The following is a 24,142-nucleotide window of genomic DNA, read 5'->3' as shown; positions in this document are numbered from 1 at the left end:
TTCTCCTGCCATTGGCCTCTTCTTGGAATCAGGTGGGGTGTGAATTTTTGTGTCGTAGTTGTGGTCCAAAAGCTCAGGGCAACCTCACCTTTCTCCAGTTAGCAACTGTGAGGGCCTGAAGAGGTTGGACGGTGTGCAAAGGTGAGGCTTGAATGTCTATGGAAATTCTCAGGTCACAGCTGTCCCAAAGGTGCTTTTTCCAAAAGGCGACTGGACTTCCTTGGTTTTGTCTTTGAAAATGCTTCTCTTCTCATCTCCTTTCTCGAAGAAAACCGAAGAAGCTCCTTGGATGAGGAGCAAAACGTTTTCAAAGAGAAAACCACGGGAGTCCAGCTGCTTTTTGGGAAAAAAGCCCTTTTGAATCAGTCTTGGGTGATTTCAGTTTACAGATGATGCAAATCCATTTGTCTCAGCAAATGACAGCTAAAAAGCCATCAAGGGGGCTTGAAAAGTGTCAGGGAAGAGGCGCCACCGGAGCTGAGCGAGCTTTCAAGCTGTGTACAAGAGCAGGGAAGAGGGAAGCTTTGAAGCTGCACTTTTTTCCTCGGAAACCTCACGCCAAGCAAGGGAAGCTCTGCAGCTGCTTTGATCAAAGCAGCCAGGAACGAAGGGCCCATCATGGTGAGGCCAGCAGGACTGGCAAGCTTTACTCGGCCCAGCCCTTCAAGGGCTGCTCTGTCTCTTCCATTTGTGGCTTCCTGTCTCATCTTCCAAGGTGGGATCGGGAGGCTGGCAATCCGACCGCTGCAATTGTGGATTACGGAATCCCAGCTGTGGCTAACCAAGTCAAACAGCTGCACATTCTGCTCCAGCAAGTCAAAGAAGGGACTGGGTCGTTCTTTTTATGCTGCCAGGTGGTATCAAGGCTGCTTGAGCTGATATTCTCATTTTGTCTGGCTGATTGCACTTGAATTCTCCTAGGAAGGGTTCTGGGTTCAAACCAGGCATCACCCTAGGTGGGAATTTCCTCCATCCTTTTAAAAAGCTGCCAGGGGAAAATGCTGCTGCTGCCTTGATTTTTGTTCTCTTGCCAGAAGGTTGTAACAGACCCCCCCAAAAGGGGGACAGACTCGAAGAGGCTGGACTACCATCTGTCAGAAATGGTGTAGCGTCTCCTGCTTGGGTGGGGGATTGGACTAGATGACCTACAAGGTCCCTTCCAACTCTCTTAATCTGTTAAATCTGTTAAAATCACACTTGCAGTGTAATGTTGAGTTTGAATTGTGGACTAGAATGCAGACCTTGCCTGGTCACAGAATCCTAAAGCCCATTTCCAGAGTGACTGGGAGGTTTTTAGCATCTTGTTGTGCTGGAAAAGTTTCAGCCGGAATCCAATTCACCTTATGTCTGATATTCTGGATCGGGGAGTCTTTACCTGTATTGGTTTGCTAGGGAAGCATTTCCTTCCTTCTGGCATCTTGTTCTCTGACCCAGGCCCCTCATTTGGTGGATTTGCAACATTCTCCAGGGTTTCATGATTGACAACAAGTGTTTACAGCTTTGTTCTTTCAAACGGGCCTGGTCAAATGGGATTCCCACCGCTTGCCTTCAGTTGCCAGGCAAAAAAATTCTCCTGTGTTTTCCTACCGGTTGTTATTCCATTTATAAAGGCAAATTTGGAATGACTTTCAAAGCAAATGGGGGGGGGGGTGCCAGAGAAACTCTTGCTCTTACTAATGACAAGAGAAAGGAAATGGGTATCAACACACTCGTCTTCTCTGTGCAATCATTTCCTAACAGACTTTTTAGCCTCTAATATTTTTTTCTTCCCTTCAATCACATCTGATTTTCGGAGGCTGCCTGGACAAGTCCCTGCAGTTTCCTTGGCCAGGTTTTTCAGAAGTGCTTTGCCAGAGCCTCCTTCCTCCGGCCGAGAGAAAGGGACTGGCCCAAGGTCACTCACCTGGCTTTGCACCCAAGGTGGGACTAGAACTCCCCACCTCCCGGTTTCTAGTCTGATGCCTTAACTCCACTAAATCCCAAAGAAAGACATCAGGATGGCCCTTCTCCCACCCAGGCACCAAATTCAGCATGGTTGTGATGCTGCCTTTCCCTGAAGAAATGGCTGCAGAATTTTTCATTCCAGAAAAATTGTCCGCTCAATTTCTTAATGCTTTTTCAATGCTGTTCACCAAGGGGCGGTTGGCTTGCATGCAGATAAGAGAGGGAAAAACCCACCCCTGGTACTCGATGCCCGGCATCCCGTGTGAACCTGCCTGAAACTCTCTGGGGGTCCTGTGCATGGGAAGCCCTGGCGCACCGGGCACCAGCCTGGGATCGACATCCAAGGCAGCCTTGGTTTGTTTTCTGAGCAGCCAGAGAAGCTCTGCATGTAGCAACCTTGCATGTGTCCGGCAGAGCCTTGCAAGTAATTGCCTCACCATCCATTCCCCTCCTGCAATTACTTGCCAAGGCCAGCCAAGAGTCTCCCGCTTCCCAGCATATCCATGACTTCCGTGACTCTGGGCCGCTCCCTGCTGCCACACTGGGGCCATCAGGACTTTGCATTGATTCTTTTCGGTTCTCTCATTTTGCTCATGACTTTGCCTGCAGCCCGGATTGTGGGGTGGCGGTTGGGTGGGGCTGCAAGGGCGACATAACAAGCTGCATCCAACTTTTTTTGCATTTTTTCCCCCTTTGCTCCTTTCGCCACCTGCCATGAGTTCTTTTCTTCCCCTTTCATAGTGCGGACGCAATGCTGAAAACTTCGACCGGTTTTTCACCCGCCATCCACCTGTCTTAACTCCACCTGACCAGGAAGTCATCAGGAACATTGACCAATCAGAATTTGAAGGCTTTTCCTTTCTTAACTCTGAGTTTTTTAAGCCTGAAGTCAAGAGCTAAGTAGACCATCCTCCCCCTCCCCCCCCTCCCCTTGCACACCCATGGCCATCTCCATTTGGTCCCGGCTGCTGTCTGGTGGCGCCCTCTGTTGCAACCATTAGCTGTCATGCTTTGGATATATATATATATATATATATTTCTTTTGTGTTGATACTGGAATGACCATCCTTCAAAGACTTGAGCTGCAACTGAGTGTGGTTGCATCCGTGGCACAGGGGAGGAGAAAGAAAGAGCAACGGAAGTGTTATGGCTGTGAGTCTAAAGATCAGGTCCTCCTGGTGGTTGAACAGGCGGCAAGCGGTGGAAAGACCCACTTCCTTTAAAGTTAGTGAAACGCCTCTGGATCTGGACGGTGCTCTCCTCTTCTCCTCCGCCCCACTTGGCTTCTTCCCAAGGAAGCAGTTGGCAAAAGAAGTGGACCTGCTCTGCCTTTGCAAGATGGGACTTGGCTCGGCTCCTTTGTCCCTTGCAGAATCACCCGCTTAGAGGATGCTGCCGCCTCCTTGTCTCCCCGCTTCACTTTGGTGTGAAACCCATCTGGAGAGAGAGAGAGAGAGAGAGCTCTGTGTTATTTCCATGGCACCTGCAACAATCACGATGAGTCAGGACTGGCTGCTAGAGGCCTTTGGGTCCAGCCTGCATTTAGTTCCCCAAACCTCAGTGAATCCGTGAAGCCTGTCAGTAGATGTTGATCCTCCAAGATGTTTATTCTTATTCCCAGGAATCCCAGGGGATTGAGATGGGGGACAAGGAGGGTCTCCAGAGTCTTCCTTAGAAGGAAGTCATGCCAGTTAGATTTGGTGAGGGAGGCAGAAGCAGGCAGCTTCTGTCCCCCTGTGGGCCATGTTTGAAGTTACGCAGCCCCTTCCCCCTCCCATAGGAATCCCACAACATCCACCTTCAGTTATTGCCATTTCTCATGTTCTTCTTAACTATTCTGTTTATTTGCATTAATAAATCCACACCTAAAAGAAGTCCTGGAACTTGATCTGGCCTTCCCAAGGCTAACTGAAAAGCACAAGCAACATGGAGACAAACGCTGCCTGGTCTCACCCAGCAATGCTGAGGGCATCATTGTAGATAGCTGGGAAAGTTTCCTGGGGGAATCCCTGGCTGGTCCCAGCCTGAAGGAGAGGGGCTCCCGAGAGTCTCAGATGGAAGAAAAGAGCCTCCTCTTGAGGGATGAAAGATACTTCCTGGCTTGTTCAATTCAGAGAAAATTTACCGGCACCTGAAAGGATGGAGAAGCGTTGCCAATGTTGAATCAGGTGACCTGGCACAGGAGAAGGTGGGACTCTGTGTTTCTGGAGAGTGGAGAAGAGGGGTCCCCGGGGTTTGTGGGGACATGGCTGCAAGGGAGGGTAAGGGAAGGGGCCAGGGTGGTCCTCCAGAGCCAGTCAGAACTGAGAAGCCCTGGTTTGGTTTCCAGTGCTAGAAGAGAGGAAGGGTTCCCAAGGGGAGGGGGAATTGGCTGCTGGAACTGAGTTTATGGAGCCACTTCGCTTTCTGAATTTGTTTAGCTCAGGTTGCCTTGGCCTGGTAAGGAGGCACCTTTCAGCACAAAATGTCACCCCTTTTGTCTCAGGAGTCCCCAACCTGGCCATCAAAATTCCCATCTTGGAGTCAATGGTCAACCTCGTATCTACCATTCCATGTTAGTTTTTATGTTTAATTCGTATCAACCCTGTGTGGCACCTTTGCAAGCATTTGGGGGGAGGGGGGTGCTGTTCGTCCAGCTGCCAAATTAACAAATTCCATATGTCCCACCGTGCTTTATCTGTGTCAAAAATTTAGTATTTTGCTAAAATTAAGCTGATATTTAAAATCCAAAAGGTTGTGTGTAATTTGACTGAAGCTGTAAAATATTTTTGGTTTGGCTAATATTCTTCATAGAATAAGAAATATTTTCTGTTGGAATTTGAAGTTGTCTGTGTTTTTGAGAAAAAGAAAGAAAGAAAGAAAGAAAGAAAGAAAGAAAGAAAGAAAGAAAGAAAGAAAGAAAGAAGAGAGAGAGAGATCCTTTAAGGTTCGGATAATGCATACCTTTCTTTTTTGTTCTTTCCCACATCATGCTTGTGGGGTGTGCAACTATCAGTTTGATTTTGAGTTGTTTATGCTATGCCAACTTTTTTTTCCAGAAACAGTTATAAAATAAAAAGTGAATCTTATTTTGAGGCAACCTCAATTTATTCTAAAACAGGTCTTCAATGTGAAGGGAATACTTTGAAAGCAAAATCTCTGCTCAGAAGTTCAAATCTGACAGCATTAACAGTCACATTACATTTATTACCTTTTAGAAACCATCAGGGCCGAAACTGATGAACTTGACATGTGAAATCTAATCATGAACTTCGAAATGAACTTTCAGCAAGATTTAGGATCTTTCCTTAGAAATATACGTTAAAAAAAAGAAAGAAAAGAAGAAAACCTTCTGTAAGAGATTGAAATTTCAGATATGGGTGTTTTTAGTCCAACTCTACAAAATAGTAGGTAATCTGAATCAGAATATTAAAAATTCAGAATAGAAAATCCCATAATTTTTCTATAATTATTTAGGGTTCTTGCCTTGAGCAGGGAGTGAACTCCATTCCTGAAATGCTACCCTCTAATTCAAAATTTAAAATCTAGCACCATTGAGATGATGGTTTGGTTTCCTCAAGACCTTCAGGGAGAATGCAACTCTGGAGCAATACAAGACCCATGTAGCACTTACCTGGAGAACTTGGGTCTTGGAGATAAGAGCTTAACATTCCAACTCCTCAACAATGGGCAGCCTCTGAAGTGATCCTTCTCTTCTCCTTCTCACTACTCAATCCTAGGATTTGGAGTCCTCAGTCAACCCAGGACTCAGGAATCTAAGCAATGGAAAATGGCATAATCAAAGACCATGGTTATGTGGGATAGTTGTCCAAGCGTCCATCACTGGAGATGGCATGACCTTGACTTCTCCCCCAATATTCCAATGGTGCCTAAGGAAAGCAGAAGGGCTGCTCTCTTCTCAGTCCAAAGATAAAGGTCCCTCCGGTTTTCTCTGATCCTCACAAACAGCACAACCTTCTTTTACTGGCTCTTTCGAAGCCCACAGCAATGTTCTCTGTGGGAGGCTTTGGCCAAGGCCCCACACCTCCCCGAAAGCTTCTCTGTCACATCAGGCGGCATGTGGTCATCCATGACTCATCATCGGCCCACAGTTTTGCTCAGAGCCAGCTGTCCTTTTGGGCAATTAGAAAGGGTTCCTGGAGGAGAGAAAGCAGGAGAGAGAGAGAGACCCAAATAACAAATTGTGCTTCTCCACACTTCCCATTGAGTGACTGTGAGAGAGAAAAAACACGGGAAAGGTTACCCAGGAGAAGACACACATTCTTTGTAACCCTTCTAAGCAAACAGATGAAACCTAGTTTTCAAGACATTTTTGTTCCGGCTTCTTCATGTCCACATGATTTCATCAATCACTGCTTTTACCCCTCAGTAATAACTGATACAACCACCTAGAATAATGGGGGCCACTGTCCTGTGGGTTCTTTGGCCTAGAGCAGTGTTTTTCAACCTTGGCAACTTGAAGATGTCCGGACTTCAACTCCCAGAATTCCCCAGCCAGCATTCGCTGGCTGGGGAATTCTGGGAGTTGAAGTCCGGACATCTTCAAGTTGCCAAGGTTGAAAAACACTGGCCTAGAGGGCCTTGGATTGCAACTCCCCTGGCCCTTGTCATGATGAGGCTCTGTCCAACGCATCTGACTAGCACCAGATTGTGGAGGATTCTCCTAGATGGAGCAAAGGTGAGGTAGAAAGCTTCAGGACCTCACATAGTTGAGCTGAAGGGGAATTCTCCCTTTCCTCCAGCTCTGTGCTTCTTTCCACACAAATGTCCAAAGCAAAATGGGGATCCGTGTTGCCCAGCAGGGTCTATGATCATCCGCTTCGGCCAACTCGCCACAGCCAGTTCACCACAGCTATCTCTCCACAGCCAACTCGCCCCAGGACAGAAGTTACATAACATCAAAGAAATGGTGGAATAGAATCATGGAAGAAAGGATGCAAAAGGAGGGACAGAATGAAATGTGAATGACAAAAATCAAAATATTTTTAATTTATTTTAAATAATTAAATTGAATGGTTCAATTGTCCTGCGGCGGGTTGGCCGTAAGGAGTTGGCCAAGGTGAGGGGGCTACAGTGAGTTGGCCGCAGTGAGTTGTCCCATTCCGTTCACAGCATGTAGCCTCCATGTCACCTATGAAAATAACAGGACGGTAGAATTTAAGCTGCTTGATCAAGAGCAGGCAAGGAGAACAACCCCAGTTACTTTGGCATTGATTCCAAATGAAGTCAGTCGTTCTTCTGGAACACACCTGAAAAGTACTCCTTTGTAGCTAAGGTGGCCCTTTCATTCATACCACCTTGGAAAACAAGTTCTTTTCTTTCCTGTGGAACTGTTATGTTGTGCTTACTCTATTAGTACAGCTGGCCTGGTTCCCCATGCATATTTTCCTGGAGTGGATTTCCTTCTGACCAGCGGTGTCAAACTCAAGGCCCGGGGGCCGTATCCATGGCCCATGGGACTGCCCGGGAAAGAGCGAAGGAGTGGCCCGCAGTGCTTCAGCCAGTGAAAACGGGCCCCCAAGCTCCGTTTTTGGCTGCCACAGCCTCCTGTAACCCTCTGCCAGTGAAAACGGAGCAGAGCAGGAGGTTGTGGCAGCCAAAAAGGGAGCTTGGGGGCCCATTTCTGCTGGCAGAGTGCTCGCACACACACCCCACATGTGCCTCGGACAGGAGTGACGTTGAGCTGGCCACACCCACCCTGGACAGTCCCACCCCTCATTATGCCCCCCAATGAAATTGAGTTTGGCACTCCTGCCTTAGACCCTCTTAAATATGTTGCTGCTATTTTTTGACCACTTGATGATGACCCTAAAAAGCCCTCACAGATGCACACACAATGCAAGGACCACCCACTGTATAACTGGCCAATTAAGAGCACATGCCTGGACGCAGCCATGGGACAGAAATCCATTGATCGGAAATTGGTGTTGAAATCTCCCACTTCGGGGTCAGGATCTTGCTGACCAGAGAAGAAAAGAGCAGAATTTGATTGGCCTTCGGTACCTGCTAATCATGAGATTGTTTCAGAGGGGGCATTCAGCAGGTTCTGTCCAGTTCTGGAGAACAGTAGCAGAGTAGTTCAGAGAACCGGTAAATAGCACTTCTGGCTGGCCCCTCCCCATCTATTCTCTTTCTCCTGAGCCCCAACTGATCGGGAGGAAAAGGGGATTTTGCAGTAATTGTCAGGGTTGTCAAATAGCATCCAAAAGTAAATCAGAGTCCAAGGCAAAGAATTGCTCAAAGTTCCAATTTATTAAGAGAGCCATGTTGACACATCTGGGAAAACCTGAATCTGAAAGCTTCCCGGTTTTCCCCACCTAGTTGAAAATTCAAGATCCTGCCCCCCCACACACACACCCACAAGTCCATCCCATGGTCCAATCTCCCACTGCCATGCTGGCAGTTCCACCCATCCAATTCCAGTCAAGTGCAGAGGTGCAGAGACAAAGGATGACCTTGGCTTTCTAGAAATGTTTTTGTTATGGCTACACATCATCTAACTCCATAGAATCCCCCCTCCCATTTTCCCACAATAGAAAATGCATAGTAGAACAATAGAAAGTGTGGCAGGCCAAAGATCCAAAAGAAAAGATGGCTGCAGGCCTCACAGTAATCTTCCTCTGGAGTGAGGAGGGAATGGAGATTTTGCAGTATCCTTCCCCTGCCATGCGCACCAAGCCACGCCCACAGAACCGGTAGTTAAAAAAATTGAATCCCACCACTGCTTTGTTTCTTTTGTTTGCTTGGTTTATTTATTTATTTGTTTGTTCCATCCTAATCTCTTGACTCTTGGTAGCTACAACGTCACAATGAAAATGACAGAATTTAAGCAACTTAAAATTCAATTCATGAAAATGAAACCTACCTAAGGGCAGAAGAAAATAGGCACCGGGGGTGTTCGAAGAATCTCCCTTCTTAATAGTTTCTTTAAAACTCCTGGGAGGGGCAGCTCGATCACCTTGGGGAACCCCTCCCATAAGGAGTGCCCTCTAGCTCCCTGGGCATCCTGGGAATATAGGACAATAAGGAGCCCCTCCCTCCATGCTCTAACAACCAGGTTGAATCTGGTTGGGGTACTAGGGGCCAAACCACAGAGGGCTTCACAGGGTATCCTTCCTCCCTGAAACGAAGTCCGTGGCTGACAATGCAATCAGGGAATCAACTCCCTTATCACTATGATGCAGGTCCAGAAACGGACTCAGCCACATGATCAGTCAAGCTCCTGCTTTTCTCCACCGGGGCTCCTGGCGCGGTTTCTGCTCCTTCATTTCTCGGAGGGTCTCAGTATACCAAGGCACCAGAACAAGCCCCTCAGGGGCAATACAGGGAGTTCTGGACTAAGCACGGCAGTTGAAACCCAGAATTTCCATCGCTAAGTGATGAGATCCTAAAGCACAAGCACATCACTTAGCAACGGCACCCCTGCAGTCCAGGTTGCTGATTCTGACAGTCATTAGCCAAGGTAACTTCCTGCCAGCTTCCTGCAATCAAAAATCAGTGGGGAAGTTGGCGGGAAGTTGCAGGTACCAGGGCCGCAGGTAGATAAGTGGCTGCAGCCAGGTGGGGGAAGGGAGCAAGGAATAGGTAGCAGCCTGGACATAAGATGGGGGAAGGTATGCAAGAAGTGTGGCATGGGAGCATTCACAAGACTGGTTGCAGGTGAAACAACACACCTGGTTATTTCAGTTGAAAAGGAAACAAGAGAAGAGAATAACATTTCATCCCTCTTTCCCAATTTCCAAGCTATTGTCAGGCACTAAAGACTAGGTCCACGCCTGAAGGCTCAATTTAACCGATTCCTTGCTAAAAGCTTATGCACAGGGATCTTCTCAGCTAACGGTCAGCACTTGGTTAGCGTTAGATAAGGATCGACATCACTCAAGGGGGAGTTTGGACTTAGCTTGTTTGTGGCTACCTAATGACTCCAGGCTGGTCCCTCTTTTCATCCCTTCCCACTAGCTCTGCCAGGCCTTCTCCTAGAGCAGGGGTCAGCAACCTGCAGCTCTGGAGCCGCATGTGGCTCTTTCATCCCTCTGCTGCGGCTCCCTGTCGCCGGTCGGCTCCATAATTGATAGGACTTTCAGTTAGGACAGGTAGAGGAAAAAGGACGCCACACTAGGAGGAGACTCTATGGTGGGGAAAACGGACTTCCAGTCATCTCCAGAATTGAATGGGGGGGGGGAGGCTTCCAGTTAGTACCTTTGTGGTTCTTTGAGTGTTTAAGGTTGTCGACCCCTGCCCTAGAGTTAAGTCCCCACTGAAGCAAGAGCACCCAAAGCTTTTTTCAATCTTGGGTCTTGACGTCCACACCTCTTCAAGTTGGCAAGGTTGAGGGACATGGCAGTCTTCTGCTTCTCCAGGGAGCAAATCTGAGCCCTCATCATCAGCTCTCTTCTCTGCATTACAGTTAATGGCTCAGAAATCAAAGCAACCTTTGGGATTACAGTGGAAGAAAACCCTTTGGTGGCATGAAAGAGGCCACTTTTTGAGGGCTGAATTTCCAGGCTCTTTCATGGGGATGCTGGGAAGTCAACCGTTCATCATTTGAAAATCGGCCTGTGGAACTCAAGGGCTGCTCTTGGTCTTTGGATGCCATGCTGGGGACTAGGATAGATAATAAATCAGATTTCATTTTATTGGCCTCTCCATTTACTTCACCTGGAATGTAGCTAGTGTGGCTTCCTCTTTCTTTTTTCTTCCATTGCATTCAAATCTAACCAACTTTGAGCAAGCTCTTAGAGGCACATCTGTCCAGAGCCAGAGGGCACATGACTTGGCCTCACGCAGGCAGGATTTGCATCTTTACCTCCAAAGAAGAGGGATTTGGCTGACAGTTACGTAAACAGCTGTTCTCAGGATGCTCAACTCTAAACCCTGCATTTGGCTCATGATAGTCATATGCTGTGAGCCCCACAATCTTGTTCTGGGGCTCACATGAATTTAAAAGGGGGGCAAGCAGCTGTGTCTTTGTCACAGCCCCCGTGGCTCCTCACTCTGCCCCTGAACTTGGGCAGTTCTCAGCTTGGATTGCAGGGGAGTCTACCTGAGGGCCCCACTTGCTGAGGGCATCTGCAAGGTGGCGCCACTCAGCAAATGGACAGCCCCTTCCTCCGTTCCTTTGCTGCTGCTGCCACCGCCACGCATCGTGTCAGGCCCCTGGCTAATGTGGAAGCCTTGCGGTGGCTTCCCCCGGCACCAGCAGAGCCTCCATGTAAGTACTGATCTGGAGAGGGGCTCCTAGCCAGGCAATGGCAGTGGGACCCCCTCACCCTTCTCCAGCACTTGGGTGATGCGGCCCCTTTTGCTGGGGGCTCCTCCTTGTGCCTTCCCTTCCCCTGCACTGCTTTTAACTCTTCTGCTTTTTCATCCAACAGAAAGACAAGCACGACACTTCCAACTTCGATAAGGAGTTCACGAGGCAGCCGGTGGAACTCACGCCCACCGACAAACTCTTCATCATGAATTTGGACCAGAATGAGTTTGCAGGCTTCTCCTACACTAACCCTGAGTTTGTCATTCAAGTTTAGGCCGCCTGGCAAATATTCCTACTATTGTATTCGTAGGGCTGAACTCCAGGATGCCGTGTGTGTGTGTGTGTGTGTGTGTGTGTGTGTGTGTGAGAGGGAGGGAGGGGGAGAATGAATGTATGCCTGAACCCACCCCACGCTCTCACGGTCTTTAGTCTTCCGGGGTTGATGATACACACGATCCCAGGTAGGAGGCGAGGTGGCTGATTGTTTTCAGTGTCCCTTCCTCTTTGTATGCCCAAATGACCGATCCACAGAGGGACTCCTGCTGGTCCTGGGTAAAGAGCGGCTAGCCTTCTCAGAATCTCTAGCCAGTGTATTTCTGCCTGATTTCGAGACTCTGGCCTCCAAGCACCAGACTTACTTCTGTCTTTGTATTTTGCAATTTCTCTGAAACTGAAACCCTGATTCGTTTTGTGTCTTGGAATGCTAAGCATGCTTCATAGCCTCCACACGTATGCCTGCAGCTGTGACCCCATATTATTGTTTGGTTGTTGTTCCAAGGTGTCCAAGAGTCCAAAAAGTCAACATGGTGGCCACAACCCTGGGATCAAAGCCCCCCTTTTACATTATGCACCATATTGATACACACACACACACACACACACACACACACACACACACACCAGACAACCCTGTTGTTCAGGCCAGAAACAAGGCTCTTGTTGATGTGGAGAACTTTGTGTCCTAAAGTTGTTTCTAAAATGACTGTCTCCCTCTTTAGTGGCTTTGGACACATCTTTAGCACCAAATTTCCTCCCCACCTCTCATTAATACAGTCGATGGGTTTGTTTGTCTTGTAGCTAAGGGCTCTGCTGCTTTGGGGCCAGGAGAAAGAAGCCAAAAAGGAGACAATAAATAATAAGAGGGCATTTAAATGTCACTAGGGTAATTTGCAGTCTTTGGTTAACTCTGGCTTTTAAAAACAAGCTTTTGTTTATGTTATCATGTATTTGTTTCAGTTTTGAGGCTGCCCCACTCCGCAGTTACTCTGGGCAGTTTATAATGTCAAAATTAAAACAAACAGAGATATCTCAAAGAAAAAAATGCAGCTGATCAGAGGATACTATCTCAACCCCCAGGGCTCAGCCACCATCCTTGTCCACCAGCTCTTTTAATAATTTGCAGCATCCAATTTCAAAGGATGGGAGGGGTCCTGATCTCCTGGGGGAGGGGGGGAAAGATCCTATTCCACAATGGTCTTAATCATTCGGAAGAATTAGCCAAATCCCACCCACCCCAACTCCTTCCCTGGTGACTTGAGCATATGGTAGAAAGTGTGTTCATAGGAGACGGACACAACATTTGGGATGATTTTATCTGATATAACCTGGATCTCGGTGCTGACTAATTTCTCCAGGCATCTGAAACTACACAAACACTTTCCAAGATCTGCGTTTTCCATGATTGGTCACACCAAACCATATGTGTTCTCTCCAAGTGCTGTCTTTAGAATCTTGCCAGTATTTGTACTACTTAGTACCAACATTCTTCATGGCTGAAAAATGCCAACGTGCCCAAAGAGGAAGGCAGGCATTTCTGGGGAAAAAAAAAAATCTTTTATTCGTGTTGTGTCCAAATGACAAATTGCAGGCTGTTTTTCCTAGAGTGCCTTCTTGTTTTGTTTGTTTGTTTGACTGATGTTGAAGTTCACTTCTGATGCAAAGGCTTAATGTTCTGTGTATGTCAGAAATAGATTTCTTGTAAATATTCTGGGAAGATCGTTCTGCTCTGCCTCCTCCTCCTCCTCAAGCTATGGAGAAACAAAAGTCCTTCACCACCTCAGTGAAGGCCAGGGTAAGAGAGAACTTCTGAAGTTGGACAACCTGATCCCAGGGAAGTTAAGGAGGAGGACTTATGGGTCACAAGGAGGATGGCACGTTGGCCTGGACAAAAGTCTGGAGGCTGCAGAAAATTGGACTAGGAGGGCAGCTTCGGTCTTGGGACTCTCCTTTTGCAACCAGTTGCCCTCGAAGACCACACCATGAACCCATCTCCCCTATCCCTTTGGCAATAATCCATGGAAGAGAGTATGGCATAATTCACTTGAATACCTGTAGGAATGTCTCAGAATTGGGGGTGCAGGGATGAGTGACAGGTGCAGCCCAACGAAAGGCAATGCCAGGCCTCGGCAGGCAGTGTCCACCTTCCCGCTCTTAACAAAAGAGGTGACCCTGCCAAGGGAGGAGGGGAGCAGCTCCAGCCTCCTGTCTCCTTCAGAGATGCTCTTGGGAGAGGAAGGAAGCCAGCTGCTGATGGAACCAGGAAGCCGGTCGGGGTTGGCCAGGCTCTGCAGCCGTTTGAGCACCCGTGTGGGTTTTTTTCCCCACAAGTTCCATATTTTGCCTGAAGCCACCTTGAATTCTTCTATGTAGATATTCTTGATTTGGAGAGCATGTACCATATTTTCAAATATATTATTGTGGAGTTAAAACACTTTGGTGATGTGGGTGGCTTCTTGTTTCCATTCTTCCTTACATTAAAATGTCAGCACACTGTATTTTGAAACTCCGGCAAGGCGTTCCAATGAGGATGTGTTTGGCAGCACCTACGAATGGTGGGCTCCTTCCTCAGCTGCCCCCTTCCTTCCGAGGAGAAAGCTTTGGATTGGGGCCTTGGGGTACAAAGGAGCAGGCAAAAAGGTTTGTTAGCTAAAAGCCCAGTGACACCCTCTTTCACTCAGATATATTCTATGTTTGCAGAAACGAGACCCACAGATTCCGTGATGGCTCCTCTTATCAGACCTTTGCTGCCTTTCCAGGGCTCCCCAAACCTCAAGGAGAGGGTTACAGTTTAATCAGGACAAGAGCTCTAAAGCTGCTGGCCAGAGAATTCTGGGAGCTAAAATCTGCATATCTTCAAGTTGCCCTGGTTGAGAAACGCTGCTTTAAAGGCTCAATGCAGAAGCTGCCAGATCTCCAAGTCAAGGTAGAACAAGCAGGATGATGATGCCCCAGAGAAATGTGGTCCAGCTGTTTCTACACATTTGTCATACACACCCCTCAACGGCTGCAGGGAGGTTTAGGACAGTGTAAGAAACTGAAGTGCCAAGAAGGATCCTCTTCTCAGGAGGCTCCAACATTCACATGCCCTTAACCATGGATTGGCACACTGCTGCAGCCTCAGACCATGCTGGGTCTGTTCAGGGCTTCATCTAACCCTGCAGGTTTGTGGGTTGAATCAGTGATCTTTAGCTCATGTTGGTGTCCTCTTTCCATGTCCCATTGCCACTCAACCCTCTCCTCTACTGGGAGACCCTTTGGCCCCGAGGACCAGCTTTGGCTGCTGAACCACCAAGCAATGGGAAGAAAAGTTTCATTTGGGCGACGTACTTCCCAAAATCCAGGGGCTCAGTGGCCTCTCTGCATGAACTCCTCAGGGCCAGTGTTGCACTGGACATGCCAGCAGCCTCACTCCAGAAAACAAGCAGCCTTCGGTGGGTACAGTTGTTGAATGGGCAGCAGACTCAGGCAGCTTTCCTTCTCCTGAGCAACTCTGTAACTACATCTTTATGCTACTTGAAATCATACAGCTGGATCTCCGTGGCTCTTTCCAAAGGCTGGCCTTTCCTTTAATCCAAGGGAGCTGCCTTGCCGGAGGGGAAGGGGGACCAGAGGTAGGCCAGGAAAGCTGCCTCCTTCACAAAAATGTAAATTGAGCTATCTAGAGATGATGGGTAATGGAGAAAGACAGGGCTGAAATAAGAGAGGTGGTTCATACACTTAAGACCGGGGTGTCAAACTCAAGGTTGTGCGTAGATCTGGCCCATAGGGCTGCCCTGGAAGCAAATGGGATTGACTCGCGGTGCCTCTGCCAGCAAAAACGGAGCTGTTTTTGCTGGCAGAGGGCTGCAGGAGGCCATTGCAACTGAAAACTGAGCCTGGGCAAGCCACGCGCAGCCTCCTCAAGCTCCGTTTTCACTGGCAAGGGCTGCAGGAGTCTTGGCAAGTGACGTGAAGCTGACCAAGCCCATCCCGGCCACACACATCCCCATTCCCCCCCCCCCAAGGTCAAGCACAACCCTGATGTGGCCCTCAATTAAATCGAGTTTGACACCCCTGGCTTAAGAAGGATAAGCAGTGCCACACTAGATTGGACCCATGCCTCTCAACGCCAATGGCCTCTTCTCCAGGATTTCAATGTCCTTGGGTCCTCCAGGATTTCAGTGTCTAGGATTTCAATGTCCTTGGGTCCTCTGGTTGTAGCATTTGGGAAAGGAGACACTAACTTCCCTTGTCCACTGTATCCACATAATTTTGTATACCACAACCATTCCTCTCCTAACTTGACCCCAATGCCCCCAGTGACACCATCCTTCCTCATAAAGAAGTGGCTGCAGCTCCTTGACCCTTTAACTTGACCTCCTCTGAACCTTCTCCAGCTCCACTATCTCCCTTTGAGGTCGGGCAACCAGAAATGCCCACAATCAGACAGATACAGTGGCACCAGTTATTCGTATAAGAGCATTATAATACGAGTATCTATCTCTGTTTTCCATACTATTTCTTATTATTCTTATCATGCTTATTTTTTACGGCAGATGCACAACCTGTCAGCAACTTAATTGAACTGTTTACTGTTAGTCCAAACCTCCTTCATGGTTGCTGTTAGTAACAGTTACCCCATTATGCATTATTCTCAGCCGAAAAAGGACACGGGGATTTTGGATCAGGTGAGAATGGTGGAATTGATGATTACTGATGTCCTGGCACACAAGCGTGAGAGGGCCCTGGAGGTCTTTGATGTATGGGTTGGTCCATTACTTCTTGTGTGGCACATTTCAGGAGCCAAAGGCTTCCATTTGATCTCATCACATCCTCCGTGGACTGTGAGTACACACAACAACCTGCCTCTTGGAAATCTTTAAAGACCTTTGGGCACGACCTGATTGCAATGCGAATGCTCCTCTGACCCGTTTGCCAGTTGCCTCTTCCTCCTGGGAAATTAATGGGGCGTAAAGCAAATTGAATACTGACCTGTGAATATGATGGGATGGAGAGTTCCAGAACTGCTTCTTTTCTTCCATCCTTGCCTCCTGACAGCAGCATTTGGGGGAGGTTAATTGGACCTCCTAGAAGGGGCCCCTACACTAAACAAGATTGAGCCCACATTCGGTCTGCCAATTGGGCTATTAGCTGAGCTGACCTTCTCCATTTTTATGGCTACCAAACCTTCCAGAAACTCGGATATTACGTGAACCTGTCAATTGTAAAACTGTTTTCTCCTGTTGGGCTGAAAATGTAGGAGATTTAAGGAGGCTGTGATGTCACAGCCTCAGAGACCCTGAAAGCAATCGTGTAAATGGCTCCAACGAAGGCCTACAAGCCGTATTTCCTCAAGAGAAGCTGCCCAGTTCAGTCACATCGGAATCAACTCTCCAGCAGTGGCTCCTGAGGGCATTTTGTAAACCCCTAATTTGGTGTCAGCTTGGAATATAATTTCACAGCATGGGGACCTGTCAAACCTGAATAGAACCCCCCCAAAACCTCCTAGGATATCATCCCTGGAATTCTCCAAAAATTGTTACTGAATTGTAATTTTCTAACTGAGTCATTAAAGGAGAAAATGATAAAAACATGAGCGAGGAATGTGCAAAGTTTGCTCTTCTGTGGACAGCATTTTGGGGGGATGTCAGATTATTCCATTTTTCTCCTCAGCCCACAAGCCATCCCAGAATGGTTGGGATTTTGTGGTCCAGCAAAGCAGGATGTCCCATTGTTCCTTGGGACAAGGCTCTGCCCATGGAATGGTGAACTTTGCACACATATTAACAATATGTGATTATAATTACAATTAAGAATGAATGAAATGTCATTTTTCCATAATCCAAAGCACAGGGATTTGTTAGAGGGCAGCAAGTAAAGCTCATCAGTTAAAGTCCCAAATTTTGGGACTCAGGGCTTCCCCACTTTTTACTGCAGCATTTAAATGGAGAAATAACTATGAGGAGAATTACTTTGGTACGATATGATGCAGTAAGAATCAGAATCATAGAGTCCTGGGGCTAGAAGGGATCTTGGAGGTCTTCCAAGTCCAATCTCCAGGAATCCTTGTACCGCCCTGGACAAATGATTGTCCAGTCCAAAAAAAGGAGACACCCAAATGACCTATTGGCCCATGTCCTCACGAGGTCCTGAATGGACAGGCCAAACAGTTGCATTAGGAGGTCCATTGCTGAGTTCTGCTGAGCCCTATCGGTGTCTCTCATGCTGAAGGACATTTGGTAGCTGACCAGGGGTAAAGGAAACTGTGCCAAAGGAGGGCGCCATGCCCCAAACACCTGGAAACCATTTCCCGGAGGCATTTGTGGTGCTGCCTCTAGAGCAGTGTTTCTCTATCTTGGCAACTTGAAGAAGACAGCCAAGCTGGCTGGGGAATTCTGGGACTTGAAGTTCACACATCTTCAAGTTGCCAAGGTTGAGAAACACTGCTCGAGAGCATTGTTTTACTGAAAAACATTGCAATTATTTTATTTGTCATGGGCCCTGTCAGGGAAAAAAACGCCTGATATCTGAGATCAATGGACCGTGGCTGATTCCCTTCTGCATATCTTTTGAGATATTGAGAAAAATAAAAGTCTTTAAGAATTCTAATTAATAAACAAACTTTTAATAATAAAATAATAAAAGTAAATGAAACAGAAAATAACTAATGGTTACATTTTGATAATGAAAGCTCCGTCTGCCAAAGTTGGCTGCCGAACAAAGAAGAGAGGAATTTTGGAATGTGTAACGCGTGCGCAATAAATCACTTTCAGATAAGAACCTTTTTTGTTTTATGACCTGCGCAATAAAGCTTTCTTAGTTTAACTCTTGAATGTCAGTTTAGGCAGTTCAGGCCTAGCAAACGTTTTAACATTGTGACAGGCCCCACTCAGTGGACCAGACGGGCCGCCAACAGCGAGTCTTGTGAGACCATCCTGGGAGGAGTTTGATTCTGTTGCCCCCGAGGATTTAGATAGGTTGCGTGGACGGCTGCGACCCACCACATGTTTAATGGACCCTTGTCCCTCCTGGTTGGTACTGGCATCTTGGGAGGTGACCCGAGGCTGGCTTCTGGGCCTGGTGAATGCCTCATTGGGTGAGGGATCCTTACCAACCGCCTTGAAAGAGGCGGTGGTGAGGCCCTTGCTTAAGAGGCCTTCACTCGACCCAATGGAGCTAGCTAATTATCGTCCAGTCTCCAACCTTCCGTTTCTAGCGAAGGTTGTAGAGAATGTGGTGGCGCAGCAGTTTCCACGACACCTTGACGAATCCGAGTATCTAGACTCACGCCAGTCCAGCTTCCGACCCGGGCACAGCACAGAGACAGCCTTGGTCGCGTTGGTCGATGATCTCTGGAGGGCCAGAGATAGAGGTTGTTCCTCTATCCTGGTCCTATTAGACCTCTCGGCGGCTTTTGATACCATCGACCATGGTATCCTATTGCGCCGGTTGGAGGGGATAGGAGTCGGAGGTACCGTTTTGCGGTGGTTTGGCTCCTACCTCTCCGACCGGAGGCAATGTATGTTGACAGGGGGACAGAGGTCGACCCCGAGGCCACTCACTTGTGGAGTGCCACAGGGGTCGGTCCTCTCGCCTCTCCTGTTCAACACATATGTGAAGCCGCTGGGTGAGATCATCCGTGGTTTTGGGGTTGAGTATCACCTCTACGCTGATGATACTCAGCTGTATATTTCAACTCCAAACCACCCCAACGAGGCTGTCGAAGTGATGTCCCGGTGTTTGGAGGCCGTCGGGGTCTGGATGGGGGACAACAGACTTAAACTCAACCCCTCCAAGACTGAGTGGCTGTGGCTACCGGCACCTCGGTTCAGCCAGCTGATCCCATCGCTGGCCATAGGGGGCGAACAATTGCCCCCTGTGGAACGGGCGCGCAATTTGGGCGTCCTCCTTGATGCCCGGCTGTCAATGGATGACCATGTGGCAGCCGTGGCAAGGGGGGCGTTCCACCAGGTTCGCCTGGTGCGCCAATTGCGCCCCCTACTGGACCGGGATGCCCTACGCACGGTCACTCATGCGCTGGTGACGTCCCGCCTGGATTACTGCAACGCTCTCTACATGGGGCTGCCCTTGGGACGCGCCCGGAGACTGCAGTTGTTAGGGTTCTAAATACCATGCAGAAATAAATCATTGTCCAAGGCAAAACATCCTTTAAGGTGCAATTTATTCCGCAGGCATGTTAGCACGGCTATGGAAAATTTCAACTCTGGAAGTACATTCTCTAAGTTCAACCAGTTGAAAGTTCATGATCTCTCCCCACACCCACAAATCCATCACATGTTCCAATCATCATCTTCCATGCTGGCATGTACACCCATCTTCTTCCGGCCAGGTGTCGAGGTGCTGAGACAAAAGATGACCTTGGCTTCTACAAAAGAATGTCAACAATCCATTCTACAATCCTACTCCTTTCTATTCCCCCCTCCCAACTACTACACTATTGAAACAGCATAGAAAATTATAAGAAAGTGTGGCAGGCCAAAGATCCAAAAAAGAATATAATTACAGGCCTGACAGGCGGCCTCTCCTCAAAAGAAAAACGTTTCCTGCAAAGAGAATCACATAAGAGTTAACATAACAAAATTAACCACCTCTTCTCCACCCAGGGGAACTCCTTGACTTCTCGGGAAACTTCCCATTGAATTGCTTTACTAACTTCTCCACTTTCAGGTTCCCACTGTTCACCCAATTAGCTTCAGACCAAGGGTAACCCTTCCAATGCACTAAGTACTGTAAGCAACCCCTATTCAGCCTGAAATCTACAATTTTTTCCACCTCAGATTGTGTTTCCCCTTCCATCACTACAGGAGGAGATTGAGCTTGGGTGGATGCTCTTCTGTTAGACCCAATTACTGGTTTCAACAAGCTACAATGAAATTCTGGGTCAATTTCCCCTAGACTTCTGGGTAGACTGAGTTGAACTATAACTGAGTTAACTATCTTCACTATTGGGAATGGACCTAGAAATTTTGGACCCAATTCCTTGCTAAGCATTTCTAATCTTATGTATTTGGTAGATACAAAAACATTGTCCCCCACACGGTAGGGGTTTAGGAATGAGCGACGTTGATCATCTTGCTTCTGGTAGGCTTCTGCCGCAACTGCTAGAGCCTTCTTCGTATTCTCCCATCCTTTCTTTAGCATGTCCATCCATTCACTCAAAGACATGAAAGAAGGAGGTTCTCTAGGCAACTCAGGCATGGCAACAACTTCCATGCCACTGGTAATCTGGAAACCCGCTAATCCTCTGCTGCTGTGGACCGCATCGTTGTACGCCACTTCGGCGAAGGGTAGCAAGTCCGACCAGTTGTGCTGATAGTCCACAAAACACCTGATGTATTGTTCCACCACCGCATTGGCTCCCTCTGCTGCGCCGTTCATGCTGGGATGAACCTCTGAGCTCAGTTCTTGTGTGGACCCAATAGATCTCAGGACCTCTCTCCAGAACTTGGCTGTGAACTGGACTCCGCGGTCTGAAATGATCTTCTTGGGTACTCCATGCAGGCAATAAATGTGTTTCACAAACATTTTCGCTAATTCGTTTGCGGATGGCAATCCTGAGCAAGCAATGAAGTTTGCCTGCTTAGAAAACAAATCAATAACAGTCCAAATTACTTTATGCCCACTGCTGTCTGGGAGTTCCATGATGAAGTCCATTGCGACCTCTTCCCATGGCCGTTTCGGGCTCTCTGCTGCAGGTGCTGTAGGTTCTGGGCTCTTGGATCCAATCATCCACGGTTGGCCTTGTTCCTCCTCCGAGGCCTCCCCCTTGGTAGGACTCTTCGTCACCTGAAGTTGGGGGTCCTCTTCCAGAGGTCGGTTGGGCATTTCCCCCTCCGAGGCCTCCCCCTTAGTTGGAATCTTTGTCACCTTCAGTTGGGGATCCTCCTCCGGAGATTGTTTGCCCTTTTCCTCTTCCGAGGCCTCCCTCTTGGTAGGACACTTCGTCACTTTAAGTTGGGGATCCTCTTCCAGAGGTTGTTGGCCCAGATGACTTTTCTGTGCAGGCATCTGGGGCCCTCTCTTAACCACCCTGGCAATTGGTACACACGTTTGTTCTTCGGCAATTCCCTCCTCCGAGGCCTCCCCCTTGGTAGGACTCTTTGTCACCTTAAGTTGGGGATCCTCTTCCAGAGGTCGTTTAGGCTTTTCCCCCTCCGAGGCCTCCCCCTTAGTTGGACTCTTTGTCACCTTAAGTTGGGGATCCTCCTCCGGAGATTGTCTGCCCTTTTCCTCTTCCGAGGCCTCCCCCTTGGTAGGACACTTCCACACCTTAAGTTGGGGATCCTCTTCCAGAGGTTGTTGGCCCAGATGACTCTTCTGTGGTGGCATCTGGGACCCTCTCTTTACCGCCGTGGTGGTTGGTGCGCACGTTTGTGGCATTGGGGCTGGAGCCAAGCACTCTGACGCTCTGTGGCCAAGTTGACAACAATGGTGGCATTTAATTGGGCCCCACGAGGAATGGAACCTAGTTACATCTCTAAACTCAGGAACCGTTTCATCACACTGCCTTGCTCTCCAACTTGCAGCTGCCCCCTTGGTAAACCCTTCTTCCATGGTGGAGATTGCTTCTCTGTAGGAAGGTGGAGTAAGAACCTTTTGGGGCATTGCAGATGCACCTTGTTCCACTTCCCATCTTGCAGGCCTGGCTTTGGTAATCCCTTCTTCCATGTTGGTGATTGCTACTCTGTAGGAAGGTGGGGTAAGAACCACTTGGGGCCTTGCAGGCGCACATTTTCCCGCCATCCACAATGCAGGCCTCTGTTTGGTAATCCCTTCTTCCATGGAGATTTCTTCTCTGTAGGAAGGTCTGGTAAGAACCTTTTTGGGCCTTGCAGGGGAGACTGGAACCGGTGGGGAGGTCAATCCCTCGGTTGGCCACTGCCCAGCTTTCTGCCATGGTGCCATCTGCTGAGGGAGGGCAGGTGCCCACTGGCATCCCTCCCATCCATGACCTGGGGTTAAGACCCATCCCGGGGTTGCCTGCTTCACAGGTTGCAGCTCAACCAATGATGGCTGGCTAAGGGGTTTTACGTGCCAAGGACCCTCCTGCTGGCTTGGAGGAGTTATGGGCCAAGTAGGTGCCCTTTGCTGGCTTGGATGAGTTATGGGCCAAGTAGGTGCCCTCTGCTGGCTTGGAGCATTTCCCCATGCTGATGGCAAAGGAGTTGGTAAGTAGCATCTCTTCCATCCAAGTCCTGGGAGGAAAGCCCAATTTACTGCCCAATTTGCTTCATTTACTGGTTGCAGCCCCATTTGTGGTGGCTTGCAAGTGACAGATGCTGGAAAAATTCCTTCTTCCTGCCTCCTTTGAAATTCCCATTTTGAAAGGGAATCTTTCTTCCAGCTAGTTGCATGGTGATAAGCCATTTTATTTATTGCCGTCTGGAAGGAGCCCAACCCTCCGTTCTAAGGGTGTTTTTTTTTTCCAATCTTGCTTCTAAGCTGGGGGGGAAGGAGGGGGAGCATGCACTCACAGTTTGCTGAAGACGTTTTCTGAGATTTCCTTCGTCTTGTCGCGTCTCCTCTTGCATTCCTCCAGATGCAATTAAACTGGAAACAGCATTCCATTGCCTTTGAAGTTCCGTACTCCTCTTCTTATCACCAAAAGCTTCTCATTTATTCTTCGCTGATATTTACGCTGTCCCGGTCAGCATTGGGAATGCCGAGACCCCATCACCAGATCTTCCATCACCAGCCCTTCCCCCTTGATAGGGGGAGGGAGCTAGTGAAATATTTTTAAAGTAGAGAGTTGAAATAATGTTAGGGTTCTAAATACCATGCAGAAATAAATCATTGTCCAAGGCAAAACATCCTTTAAGGTGCAATTTATTCCGCAGGCATGTTAGCACGGCTATGGAAAAAATCCAACTCTGGAAGTACATTCTCTAAGTTCAACCAGTTGAAAGTTCATGATCTCTCCCCACACCCACAAATCCATCACATGTTCCAATCATCATCTTCCACGCTGGCATGTACACCCATCTTCTTCCGGCCAGGTGTCGAGGTGCTGAGACAAAAGATGACCTTGGCTTCTACAAAAGAATGTCAACAATCCATTCTACAATCCTACTCCTTTCTATTCCCCCCTCCCAACTACTACACTATTGAAACAGCATAGAAAATTATAAGAAAGTGTGGCAGGCCAAAGATCCAAAAAAGAATATAATTACAGGCCTGACAGCAGTTAGTTCAGAACGCAGCCGCGCGGGCTGTGATGGGGAGTACGAGGTACTCCCACGTAACACCTCTCCTGCGCGAGCTGCACTGGCTGCCTGTGGTTTTCCGGGTGCGTTTCAAGGTGCTGATTACCATCTTTAAAGCGCTCCATGGCACGGGACCTAGTTACTTGCGGGATCGCATCCTCCCACATACATCTCTGCGGCCAATTCGCTCACACAGGGAGGGACTTCTCCTGGTGCCGTCCACTAGGCAATGCCAGCGGGCGACACCGAGGAGTAGGGCCTTCTCTGTGATGGGCCCAACCCTCTGGAATGACCTCCCCCCCGACATTAGAACCACTTCTGACCTCCGCTCCTTCCGGCAAAAACTGAAGACCCACCTGTTCCGACTAGCAGGCCTGGCATAATTCAACTGTCCCTCCTGGCAAATGTATTATATCTGGTTATTTTAGGGGTTTTTAATTTACTGTATTTGTTTTTTAGGGGT

The 24,142-nt window shown here is 48.3% G+C and overlaps 1 protein-coding gene across 2 annotated transcripts in view; it reads left to right on the top strand.

The window, feature by feature from the left end:
* PRKCB (protein kinase C beta) overlaps positions 1-11,548 on the top strand; it is a 236,150-nt gene extending 224,602 nt beyond the window's left edge. Inside the window, exon 17 of one of the 2 annotated variants that reach the window (XM_081965393.1) lies at positions 11,319-11,548. In XM_081965393.1, coding sequence (XP_081821519.1) covers positions 11,319-11,471 — 153 coding nt within the window. In that variant the 3' untranslated portion in view covers positions 11,472-11,548. Of the gene's footprint in view, positions 1-2,685; positions 5,013-11,318 lie in introns of those variants that run through there. The other variant, XM_081965392.1, reaches the window with a different exon arrangement.
* The last annotated feature ends 12,594 nt before the right edge of the window (positions 11,549-24,142 follow it).

The sequence above is a fragment of the Natrix helvetica genome (assembly GCF_964273705.1).
Source record: "Natrix helvetica genome assembly, chromosome: 13".
Classification (NCBI taxonomy): Eukaryota; Metazoa; Chordata; class Lepidosauria; order Squamata; family Natricidae; genus Natrix; species Natrix helvetica.
The sequence above is the reverse complement of the archived record's forward strand: the minus strand, read 5'-3'. Positions and strand labels throughout refer to the sequence as shown.